Source organism: Mauremys reevesii, linkage group 11, assembly GCF_016161935.1.
Source record: "Mauremys reevesii isolate NIE-2019 linkage group 11, ASM1616193v1, whole genome shotgun sequence".
Classification (NCBI taxonomy): domain Eukaryota; kingdom Metazoa; phylum Chordata; order Testudines; family Geoemydidae; genus Mauremys; species Mauremys reevesii.
In genome coordinates, this window is record NC_052633.1 from 52,702,578 (window position 1) to 52,715,589 (window position 13,012).

Here is a 13,012-nt window from a genome sequence, read left to right on the forward strand (position 1 = left end):
TGGAATAGCAGAGAAGCTTAAGGTCAGGTCTGGGGCACTGTCAGCTGACTGACAGGTTTGCATATTGCCCACCAAATCTAATGCTTGGCTCTTGATAACGCTAGCAACATTAACCACTCTGACGCTGAAGATCATTGCTCAAAAATTATGTTCAATAGAAGTTTTAATATTATATAATTTTAAGAAGTGGGAAAAGATGGTTACTCACCGTAGTAACTGTTGTTCTTCGAGATGTGTTGCTCCTATCCATTCCAGTTAGGTGTGCGCGCCGCATGTGCACGGCTCTTTGGAACATTTTTAGCCTAGCAACTCCGGCGGGCCGGCTGGGCGCCCCCTGGAGTGGCGCCGCTATGGCGCTGGATATATACCCCAGCCGGCCCGTCCGCTCCTCAGTTCCTTCTTGCCGGCTACTCCGACAGTGGGGAAGGAGGGCGGGTCTGGAATGGATAGGAGCAACACATCTCGAAGAATAACAGTTACTACGGTGAGTAACCGTCTTTTCTTCTTCGAGTGATTGCTCCTATGCATTCCAGTTAGGTGATTCCCAAGCCTTACCTAGGCGGTGGGGTCGGAGTGAGACGTGGCAGAGTGTAAGACTGCTGAGCCGAAGGCTGCATTGTCTCTGGATTGCTGCACCAACGCGTAGTGGGAAGCGAAGGTGTGGACAGAAGACCAGGTGGCCGCTCTACAGATGTCCTGGATCGGGACATGGGCCAGGAAAGCGGCCAACGAGGCTTGCGCTCTCGTCGAGTGAGCGGTGAGGCGGCATGATGGCACGCGAGCAAGCTCGTAGCATGTCCGGATACACGCCGTCACCCAGGAGGAAATCCACTGCGAGGAGACCGGCTCGCCTCTCATGCGGTCGGCAACCGCCACAAACAGCTGTGGCGAACGCCGGAAGGGCTTCGTCCGCTCAATATAAAAAGCGAGGGCCCTGCGGACGTTCAGGATGTGAAGCTGTTGCTCACAAGGTGAGGCGTGCGGCTTCGGGAAGAAGACCGGAAGGAAGATCTCCTGATTGAGGTGAAAGGCCGACACCACCTTAGGGAGGAAGGCCGGGTGTGGCCAAAGCTGCACCTTGTCTCCGTGGAATACGGTGTATGGTGGACTAACCGTTAACGCACGGAGCTCAGAAACTCGTCTTGCCGATGTAATTGCGACTAGGAAGGCTGTCTTCCAGAAGAGGTAGAGTAGAGAGCACGTGGCCAGGGGCTCGAAGGGCGGTCCCCATCAGCTTGGCCAGAACAAGATTCAAATCCCAGGTCGGGGTAGGACGCCACACCAGCGGGTACAAGCGGTCCAGGCCTTTAAGGAAACGGGAAACCATCTGATTGGAGAAGATGGACCGACCTCCCATGGATGGACGAAAGGCGGACACTGCTGCCAGGTGCACCTTCAAGGAGGAAACCGCAAGGCCTTGTTCCTTAAGGTACCAGAGGTGGTCCAGGATTGTAGGGATAGGGACTACGAAGGGATTGAGGCCGCGTTGGTCACACCAGAGCGCGAAACGCTTCCATTTCGAGAGGTAGGTGGAGCGAGTGGAAGGCTTTCTGCTCTCTAGCAGGACTTGCTGTACTGCCGCCGAACAGTCCCTCTCCGTGTGGGTCAACCACGTAGGCACCAAGCTGTAAGATGGAGGGACTGCAGGTTCGGATGGCGGAGTCTGCCGAAGTCCTGCGTGATGAGGTCCGGCCACAACGGAAGGGTCATGGGATCCTGAACGGAGAGCTCGAGCAGCAGGGTGTACCAATGCTGTCTCGGCCAGGCCGGAGCGACGAGTATAAGGCGGGCCCTGTCCCTCCGAAGTTTGAGCAGCACCCGGTGTATGAGCGGGAATGGAGGGAAGGCGTAGAGAAGGTGATCCGTCCAGGAGCACAGGAACGCGTCCGACAGGGACCCTGGAGAGCGACCCTGGTACGAACAAAACTGGTGACACTTTCTGTTCTCCTTGGAGGCAAACAGGTCTATCTGGGGAAACCCCCACCTCCGGAAAATTGTGTGCACCACATCTGGGCGGAGGGACCACTCGTGGGAGAGGAACGACCTGCTGAGATGGTCGGCCAGCGTGTTCTGCACTCCTGGAAGAAAGGACGCTTCCAGGCGAATCGAGTGGGTCACGCAGAAGTCCAACAGGAGCATTGCTTCCTTGCAGAGTGGGGAGGAGCGGGCTCCACCCTGCTTGTTCACATAGAACATCGCCGTCGTGTTGTCCGTGAACACCGCCACGCATCGGCCTTGCAGACGGGCGCGAAAGGTGTGGCACGCCAAGCGGATTGCTCGCAGCTCCCTGACGTTGATGTGGAGGGAGAGCTCCTGGGGTGACCAAAGACCCTGGGTGTGAAGGTCGCCCAGGTGAGCCCCCCATCCCAATGCCGAGGCATCCGTGGTGAGGGTGACAGATGGGTGAGGGGGGCGGAACGGAACTCCTGCACACACACACTCTGGGTCCAGCCACCAGTTGAGGGAGTCGAGGGTTGGTTTTGTGACTGTGACTACCATGTCTATGGAGTCGCGGTGAGGGCGGTACACTGACACTAGCCAGGATTGAAATGGGCAAAGGCGCAGTCTCGTGTATGCGGTCACGAACGTGAAGGATGCCATGTGACCCAGGAGGCGTAGGCAGGACCGAATTGTTGTAGTGGGAAAGGTGTGCAGGTCCCGAATGATGGAGACCATCGTCTGGTGCCGAGGTCGAGGGAGGCAGGCCCTGGCCACCGTGGAGTCGAGGACCGCTCCGATGAACTCCACTCTTTGCGATGGAGTCAAAGAGGACTTCTCGGCATTGACGAGAAGGCCCAGTACCTGAAACAGGGATAGTATTTCGGACATTTGATCTGCTACCAGTTGTCGGGATGGCCCGCGAACCAGCCAGTCGTCGAGATACGGGTAGACGTGTATGCGGCGACGGCGGAGGGCTGCAGCAACTACTGCCATGCACTTGGTGAAGACCCTCGGCGCGGTGGACAGGCCGAAGGGTAGCACCGCAAACTGGTAGTGCACGCTGTTGACCACGAAACGCAGGTAGCGTCGATGGGGTGGGTAAATCACGATGTGGAAGTACGCGTCCTTCATATCGAGGGCGGCAAACCAGTCTCCCGGATCCAGGGAGGGAATAATGGTCCCCAGGGTGACCATACAAAACTTGAGCTTGACCAGGTACCTGTTGAGCTCCCGGAGGTCTAGTATAGGACGGAGACCTCCTTTCACCTTGGGGATGAGAAAATAACGGGAATAGAATCCCCTGCCCCGCATATCGTGCGGCACCTCCTCTATGGCACCCAAGCTCAGAGTCTCGACCTCTTGTAAGAGGAATTGCTCGTGAGAGGGGTCCCTGAAGAGGGACGGGGCGAAACAAACTGAAGGCGGTACCCGTACTGGATAGTATGAAGTACCCAGTTGTCCGTCGTTATTTGGGACCACGCCGGGAGGAAGTGAGAAAGGCGGTAGCAAAATAAACGGGAAGGATCCGGGGAAGAGACTGATGGTCCGTCCTCGGGCGTCCTGTCAAAACGCCTGCTTGGGCCCTTGTGGGGCCTTGGACGACGCCTGGGCCTGGTTGTGCTTGTTGCTGGATGGCCTACGGCGGTTTAGGCTGCTTCGCCGACTATTATACGGCCGCGACCTGGCCTGGGTAAATGGCTGGTAGGGCTGCTGCTGCCGGAATGATCTCCTCTGGGTAGCCGGTGTGTGCATACCCAAGGTGCGAATAGCGATACGACCATCCTTGAGGGTCTGAATCCTGGAGTCCGTTTTCTCCGAGAACGGACCGTGAGTCTCAAAGGGGAGGTCCTGTAGAGTATATTGCACCTCCGGTGGCAAGGTGGAGGACTGCAGCCAGGAGATGCGCCGCATGGTCACTCCTGAGGCCAGAGTTCTGGCCCCTGAGTCCGCCGAGTCCAGAACAGCCTGGATGGAGGACCGGGAAGCTTTCCTGCCCTCTTCGATGAGAGCGGAGAACTCCTGTCGGGAAGCCGTCGGGATCAGCTCCGAGAACTTAGTCAGGGACCCGAAAATGTCAAAGGTGTAACGAGCTAGGAGGGCCAACTGGTTGGCAATCCAGAGCTGGAGACCCCCTGGCGAATACACCTTCCGGCCCAACAGGTCCATGCGCCTGGCGTCCTTAGACTTTGGCGCCGGGGCTGGCTGCCCATGCCTCTCGCGGTCATTAACAGACTGCACCACGAGGGAGTCTGGAGTGGGGTGGGTGTACAAATACTCGTAGCCAGTGGGGGGAACCGAGTACTTTCGTTCGACACCCCGTGCGGTAGGAGGGACGGACGCCGGTGACTGCCAGATGGTAGTGGCATTCTTCTGGATAGTCCGGATGAACGGGAGGGCCACCCGCAGCGGGGGCTCCGCTCCAATCACCCTGGTCACCGGGTCGTCATCCTCCGGGACCTCCGCCACCGGGAGGTCAATAGCCTTCGCCACCCTGAGAAGAAGGTCCTGGTGGGCCCGCAAGTCAATCGGAGGGGGGTCCGCCGTAGAAGCCCCCGCCACCGCCTCATCCAGTGAGGAAGATGAGGATAGAGTCTGGACCACCACATCTGCCGGTGGTTGCTCTGGAGGGTGGGAAGTTGTGTCGTGCCCCGGATGCTCTGCGGGACCAGGTGGCGACAGGGCCTCACCCGGTGGTGATGGGGGAGGCCTGCTCACTGTGGCTTCTGGCATCCTGTGTTCAGCACCCGTGGGACGCGGGGGGAAAGGGAGCCCTTGGGGCTCGTAGCACGCCCAGGGGACCCAAAAACCCCACTGCTGTGGTCCAAGGTCCTGGTTCTGGGTGCCCGCCCGGAGATCTCTCCCGCTGCCCGCCTGAGAGGCGACTGATGGCTGACGCGAAGGCCACGGGGGGGCAGAGGCGCTGATTGAGTGCGCCATGGAAGTTGGCAGCTTGTCCCCGGACGGTGCCGAGGATCGGTGCCGACCGTCGCAGTGCCAGGATGGAGATCGGGACCGTCGACTGCCTCGGTACCGGGAGCATGACCGCGATCTCGATCGACGGTAACGGGAGCGGCTTCGGGAGTCGCGGTGCCGAGAACGGTACCGGGAGCCGGACCTCCTACGGTACCGGCGGTCCGGTGACTGGGACTGGGAGCGTCGCCGGGAGTGCGACCGGTACCAGGACTGCGACCGGTGCCGAGACGGGGAGCGGTACCGAGACGTTGATCGGTGCCGGGATCGGGATCGGCATGGCGGCGACCGCTTCTGGGATCGGGACCAAGACTTGGAGCGCCGTCTATCCCATCTGTCAGGGGTCGGGGGCCACATCATCGCCAGCTTGCCCACCGACTGAACAGCCTGCACCGGCGGTGCCGGGGGCTCGGTGCCTCTGTGAGCTCGATGAGCTCTCTCGCCGTCGAGGTCTCAGGCGTGGACGGGAGATGTAGCTCGACCGCAGTTGGCACCGGGGAGCAGGGAGGTACCGGACTCGACGGCTCTTGAGGTGCCGGAGTCAATGGAACCGTGCACGGCTTGTGCACTACCACAGCCGGTGGTGCCGGTGATGGCTGGGTAAGCTGTCCCGGAGCATGAGGCTTAGAAGCCGAGTGTGCCGTCTTCCGTTTCCTCGGTGGAGAGAGGGAACGGTGCCGGGACGTCGGTGCCAGCTGCGAAGTCCAAGCAGTGTCGATACCGGGGCAGCTCGGTGCCGCTGGTGCACTGCGCGCCGAGGACGATTTCGGTGCCGCTGGGGACAGCGCGGGAGGTTGAAGTGCCACCTCCATAAGGAGCTGCTTCAAGCGAGAGAGTCCCGCTCCTTTCTGGTGCGCGGCTTAAACGCCGTGCAGATCGGGCACTTGTCTGTTCTGTGGGATTCCCCGAGGCAGCGGAGGCAGGAGTCGTGCGGGTCCCTGACGGGCATGTGCCGCTGGCAAGCCGCACAGGGCTTAAACCCCAGTGCCTTGGGCATGAGCCCACACCGGTTGTGGAAGAAGAGGGGCTAAACCCCCCTAATTCCCTTACTATACTATATCTAACTAAACTTATTCAACTAATCTAACAACTAAACTAAGTTAACCAACTATGTACACTGAAGAAATGGAGAAACGCTAGGGCTGTGGAGGTAAGAGAGCACTCCACTGTTCCAACTGGCCGTCACGGGCGGTAAGAAAGAACTGAGGAGCGGACGGGCCGGCTGGAGTATATATCCAGCGCCATAGTGGCACCACTCCAGGGGGCGCCCAGACGGCCCGCCGGAGTTGCTAGGCTAAAAATGTTCCGAAGAGCCGTGCACGCGCGGCACGCACACCTAACTGGAATGCATAGGAGCAATCACTCGAAGAACAGGGTTTTCTTCATTAAGTTGAGTTAAGCTAAGTTCCAGGTGTAATGGATTTTATTTTGGGGGTGAGAAATTCCTACTAGAGAAAGATGATCTCCACAGATGTGTTTTATCAGCAAGTCAATATGGATTGACCTATTAGAAAATGTAAGTACAACTCACCCCTCCTTAACTGATAAAGTGTATTTTTAAGTACTGTAACACTCAGATTAATGTAATTCAATGTGCTTTAAGATCCTTTCAGTGAGACTGCACTTCTAATAATTTAACTGGACCCCCCCCAGAGCTGCAGAGCTAAATGAAGCTGATGGCTCAACATTTCCAATACTGCAGTATACTTCACTTAATGGAGACATGCCTAATTGGAACAGCCACTTTCCTGGGATCTCTTTCAGGATACCAATTTACTCTGACAATTTTCATTCATTATGACTACCATTTAATTTAGACAGTTAGCAAAAATTCTCCTTAGTAGGTTCACATTTTTTCAGTACCCAACAGCAAAATACTACTAAAACCAGTAGGAGGATGGACAGCAGGTGCAATGGGACTAGTAAAGTGCTTAAAAATACTAATATGCTTAAGGGTTTGCAGGACCATTACCTCTGTCTTTTGAATTTCTTAACTTTTAACTCCATTTCCCCAATGCTGAATTAGAGCACATATTTTGCATTTAATTATAACTTATTTTTAGTTCAATTAAAAGATATATATCATCTGACTTGTTCACTTTTGAGCTGCCAGCATTTCCTCTCCTTAGAACTTTTTTTATACTGACATTTGGAGAGATGACAACTTTCTATTGTATACAGAAAAGTTTGCTTTGTATATTGATACTTTACATTACAATAGGACAAGAACATTTACATACCTGGATTGGGAATATTTTGACAGCAACATACTCATTTAGCAACTGAGCTTTCCATACACAACCAAATCTTCCTCTAGCTTTTATCTCTAACAACTGCAGAGGCTTCAGACCCATCAAGGGTGAAGGTGGTGGTGGGCCAGGGTCCTGAAAACAGATAAAAGAGTATAATTGAAATCTAGCTAGTCTGCGTGAGATCTAGGACTACAGTATTAGGAACATAAAGACAATTATATTGAAAAAAACATTTGGTGTCAAATCCTGCCAAAAACAAGCCATCTTTAACCCTTCTTTACAGGAAGGAAAGAGGACTCCGTCAGACACACCGAGAATTAATACACAAATAGAAACCTAACATATTTCTAGTATTTATTCTTCTGAAAAATGAAGGCAGAGAGGCACTGAAGAGAATGAAAATCAAGCTTTAATTATGATAGAATTTCAAGTATTTTTACAATAGCAATGAAGTGAACAAGTACTGCAGAGAACTTTCTGCGTGCATGTGTGTAAAAAACTAGACCAAATGCATTTCTGTCACTAACTAGAGGATGACTGAAGATTCAACTTGCCTGCTCACTTTGTTGTGCTCTACATTGCCATAAAGTAGACTTAGGTTCAACTACCATTCCATTTCTCTTTCTCATGAAGTTATCAAAAAGTTTTGCAGAATGTTTAATGTTTAGAGAAGAGGCAGTGTCTCATGTCACACTCAACAGTATTTTCTCCAACTGATAAGCGCAAAAGGGAATCCAAATCAGTCCTTTTCAAAACACAATAGAAGTTGAGAGTGCACATTTTGACTTCCCTATTGGACATTACTGCACCGTTTATGGGTGCAGGGGGGAAAAGCAAGTTAGGAAACTGATTTGCTATTTTTACATAACAAACAAGTGGTCTCCCTCACCTCCATGTTTGGACACTACAATGAAGGGTGGTATAGAATACCCTTAGACATTACAACTACAGTTCAGAAAATATGTCTCTTTAAATCTGCTTCACTATTGTGAGAATAAACAAAATACAAATATTTTGACCCCATTTTAATTAAAAGAAAGCTATAGATGCACAGATTTCAGTTAGCTAAAGTAGTTGTTCACATAATGCCACTTTAATACTTCACCAGGTCCTAGTTTAAAATGTGCTAAAGGAATAACAATCTAATTAGTAATCCTCTATAAGGGAAGAAATAGGTAAAGGAATTGATACTTTTCAAGGAATGAATTTAATTAATGAATGAATTAATTGCAGTTGTCAAGCAATTAAAACAAATTAACTAGATTAAAACAATAGTAGCAATTAATAACAGTTTGAAACACACTTTTAAACAATACCAATTTAAATTTATTATACATATTTTGGATGTTTTTCCACATTTTCAAATATATCAATTTCAATTACAGACAATACAAAGTGTACATGCTCACTTTATATTATTTTTTATTCTTTTTTTTTACAGTGCAAATATTTGTGAACAAAAGAAATAGTATTTTTCAACTCACTTCATGCAAGTACTGTTGAATCTGTCGTGAAAGTGCAGCTTAGTCCACTCAGTCCTAATTCCAGTTCTGCTAATCTCTTAAACAAATTTGTTTACATTTACAGGCGATAATTCTGCCTAGTACTTATTTGAGGTTAACTGAATAATACTCTTTTACAGTGCAGGTATTTGTAATAAAAATATAAAGTGAGCACTGTACACCTTGTATTATGTGTTGTAACTGAAATCAATATACAGTAACTCCTCACGTAACGTAGTTATGTTCCTGAAAAATGCGAATTTAAGCGAAACGATGTTAAGTGAATCCGATTTCCCCATAAGAATTAGTGTAAATGAGGGGATTAGGTTCCAGGAAAAAAAAATTTCCACCAGACAAAAGACTTTATTTATTTTTTACTTTATACATATACATACATACATACATACATTTTATATATGATAGATCAATACACACACACACACACACTATACGTTTTAAACAAACAATTTAATACTGGTACCAAGTGATGATGATTGTGAAGCTTGGTTGAGGTGGAGGAGTCAGAGGGTGGGATATTTTCCAGGGAACGCCTTACTGCTAAAATGATAAACTAGCAATTGGCTGAGCCCTCAAGGGTTAACTCTCACAGTCTACAAGGCAGCAGGAATGGAGGGAGGGGATAGAGCATTGCAGACAGAGACAGACACACTGTATGTGTGTGTGTGGCATTCCCCTTTAAGTACACTACCTTGTTAATTAGATCAGCTTGATGCGCAATCTCCCTCTGTCCTGAGCCCTGTCATGTGCCCCCCCCCTTCTACGGAAGATGGGGTAAGGAGGGTGCAGGAGCAGGGGGACACCCTGACATCAACCCCTGTCTTCCTCCTCTCCCCCCTTCACAGCAAGCAGGAGTCTCACGGAACAGCTACAAGGCAGAGAGCAGGAGCAGCACATGGCAGTGAGGGGAGGGACAGCTGCAATTGTTAGCCTGCTGGGCAGCAGCTGCACAGGGAATTTAGGGGAGCGGGGAGCTGATTGGGGGGCTGCCTGTCCACCCTGGTTCCAAGCCCCCACCAGCTAGCTGCAACGGGCTGCTCTTCCTACAAGCAGTGGACAAAGCAGGCAGCTGCCAAATGACATTAGAAGGGAGCAATGCACAACTTCAAAGGCGCATGTTCCCTAATTGTTCAGCAACCTAACAATGAAACGACATTAACCAGGACGACTTTAAGTGAGGAGTTACTGAATTGAAAATGTAGAAAAACATCCACAAATATTTATTATAAATTTAAATTGGTATTATTGTTTAACAGTGTGACTAAAAGCACAATTAATCTTGAGTATTTTTTTAATCTCACGATTAATCAGGATTATTTTTTTTAAATCGTTTGAGAGCCCTAATAAAGACGAAAGGTAAAAAATTTTCACACACTTAAGTCCCATTTTCAAAAGCACTTAAGTCATGTAAATGTTACCCCTCATATAAGAATCTGAACCTTTAAAGAAACATGGAAATGACGGATGCTTAAAACAAAACTAAGATAAAATACTTAGACAATGCTGATTAGAGAAATAAAGCTGGTAAAAACAGAGCACCAAGATTAGGCATTAACATAATTTCATTTTTAATGTCACACAGAAAATAATGTCTCATTGATAAATTCACTAACAACATCACTCCTATAATGGCTTCCATACAATTTCAAATCCCTTTACAAAACACCTTTGATGATAGCTCATCTCAATTGATTAGACTCTTCCTGTTGGTATGCATACTTCCACCTTTTCATGTTCTCTGTATGTATAAATATCTCCTGTCTGTGTGTTCCATTCTATGCATCCGAAGAAGTGAGCTGCAGCTCACGAAAGCTCATGCTAAAATAAATTTGTTAGTCTTTAAGGTGCCACAAGTACCCCTGTTCTTTTTGCAGATACAGACTAACACGGCTGCTACTCTGAAATCTTTGAAGAAGTTATCCCAGTTTTGCTGATGTAGAAATTCAGGCAGAGGGGTTAAGGCCATTTTGTTCCAAAATGGGTGCCTGAAATTATTTGTAAATCCAAATCCTCATACCAATTTAGTAGGCTTATCTCAAGTGTTCTGAGCACCCAGCAGTTCCCATGGATGCCTAAATATGGATTTACAAATTTAACTTTAGGCACCCATTTTTGAAGTCTTGGCCCTAATGAGTTGCCCAAATTAAACAAAGAAAGCTAGGATCTGTGCACTATTGCTCACTTGGTCACAGAGCTGCTTTGTTAGACATTAGAACAACATTCCTCTCCCAAATCTAGAAGTATTTAAGACTTTCTGAATTCGCTCTGTACCATATAGCAAACGAATGTTCAAAACTTCCCAAGAGTGATTAAAAACAATTCCACTACAATACTTGACTTCCTAACCACTAAATGCTACATACTTCTGAAAAACTTCAGAAAAGTACACAGACAGGAGAATGTATTCACCACACTGTGTGATATTTATATTAATCACAGTATCCAGAGTATATTTCTTCCACAACAAAAACTAATTAAACGTTTTCTTGTTTTCACAGTGGAACACAAACAATTCTTCTATAGTGCAGAAACTCAATTTTCTGTGCCAAGAAATTTTGTAATAAAAAATATCATTCTGGAAAAAAAAATCGGTTTCCTACACAACAAAATTCTGAAAAAAATAGTTTTTGGTTGAAATGTTTTGTTTTGACAAAAGTGAAAAGTTTTATTGCAATTTAGAATTCTATTTGGGTATTAAATTGAAAATAAATAATTTTGAACACCCCCCCATCCAAAAATCATTTCTGAAGAGTTCAAAATGGAACACACAGTTTCGTTTTTCCTGAAGCAACTTTTCATCAAAATCTACGTTTCCATTAAGTGTTTCACTTTTTGAAAAATCAACTTTTTCCAAATAGACAAATGTTTCATTGGAAGAGTCCCAACTAGTTCGAGTTTATGTAAACCATTTAGGTGCCACAGGCATAATTATTTCTAAATAATCTTTTCAAAAGATCTTTGTAGCCTTAAGGGCTCTAAATTTTCTGAAAAGCCTAACTGACTGGCTAACCTAGTCAGTAAAAGACAAAAATTGATAAACTGACTAGGAGGCAAAAAGCTCAGGCATTTAAGCTCCACTTTTCCCCTAAGTCATAAAGCTAATTGAGTTAAATACTGCACCAGACTATGGTTGCGAACCTACGGAGCAGCAAACACAGGAGAAGCAAACAGACAGAGGATTGGTGGGACAACACCCTGGTTAGAGTACCAGTATTGAAGAATATAGCTTGTTCCAGAAGGATAGGTATGGAAAAAAGGAAGAAGCATTGTGCTGTACATCAAGAATGTTTACACTTGTGACGAGGTCCAAGAGGAAGTGAGCAACACACTTACTGAGGGTATGTCTGCAGTACGAAATTAGATCCAATTTATATATATCAGTTTTCTAGAAATCGATCTTATACAATCGATTGTGTGTGTGTCCCCACTCAAGACCATTAAGACCATTAACTCAGTGGAGTGCGCCCACAGTACCGAGGCTAGCATCGACTTCTGGAGTGTTGCACGGTGGTAGCTATCCTACAGTTTCCACAGTCTCTGCTGCCCACTGGAATTCTGGGTTGAGATCCCAATGCCTGATGGGTCAAAAACATTGTTGTGGGTGGTTCTGGGTGCATGTCATCAGGCCCCCCCTCCCTCCTTCCGTGAAAGCAACAGCAATCGTTGCAAGCCTTTTTTCCTCGGTTACCCGTGCAGACACCATACCACGGCAAGCATGGAGCCCAATCAGCTCACCATACGTCTCCTGGGTGCTGGCAGACGTGGTACTGCATTGCTACACAGCAGCAGCTCATTGCCTTTTGGCAGCAGACAGTGCATTATGATTGGTAGCCATCGTCATAGTCTCCTGGGTGCTCTTTTAGCAGACCTCGGTGAGGTCAGTCGGGGCGCCTGGGCAGACATGAGTACTCCTGGTAGACCTCGGTGAGGTCTGTCAGGGGCACCTGAACATAAATCGGAGTGACTCCAGGTCATTATCTTTTTAAGTTTTGTCTCCTGGAGATTCAGTCCTGCCTGCAGTCGTACTGCAATGTCTTCTGGCGAGCAACCAGGAGACGACGATGGCTAGCAGTTGTACTGCACCGTCTGCTGCCAGCTTAAGATGTATAAGAGAGATGGAGTGGATCAAAACAACAAAGAGACTAGATTTGTTTTGTATTCATTTGCTCCCCCCGTCCCTCCGTGAAATCAACGGCTGACAATCGTTTCGGTTAGGTCTGTCAGGGGCACCTTGAAAAGTTTAATGGGGATTCAGTCCTGCCTGGAATAGTGGGGGGAGGGAATAGCTCATTGTTTTGAGCATTGGCCTGCTAAACCCAGGGTTTTGAG

The 13,012-nt window shown here is 48.5% G+C and overlaps 1 protein-coding gene across 1 annotated transcript in view; it reads right to left on the reverse strand.

The window, feature by feature from the left end:
* The window catches only part of ACVR2A (activin A receptor type 2A), a 108,207-nt gene that overhangs the window by 28,586 nt on the left and 66,609 nt on the right, over nt 1-13,012 (reverse strand). Inside the window, exon 5 of the mRNA XM_039494326.1 lies at nt 7,152-7,295. Coding sequence (XP_039350260.1) covers nt 7,152-7,295 — 144 coding nt within the window. The remainder of the gene's footprint in view (nt 1-7,151; nt 7,296-13,012) is intronic.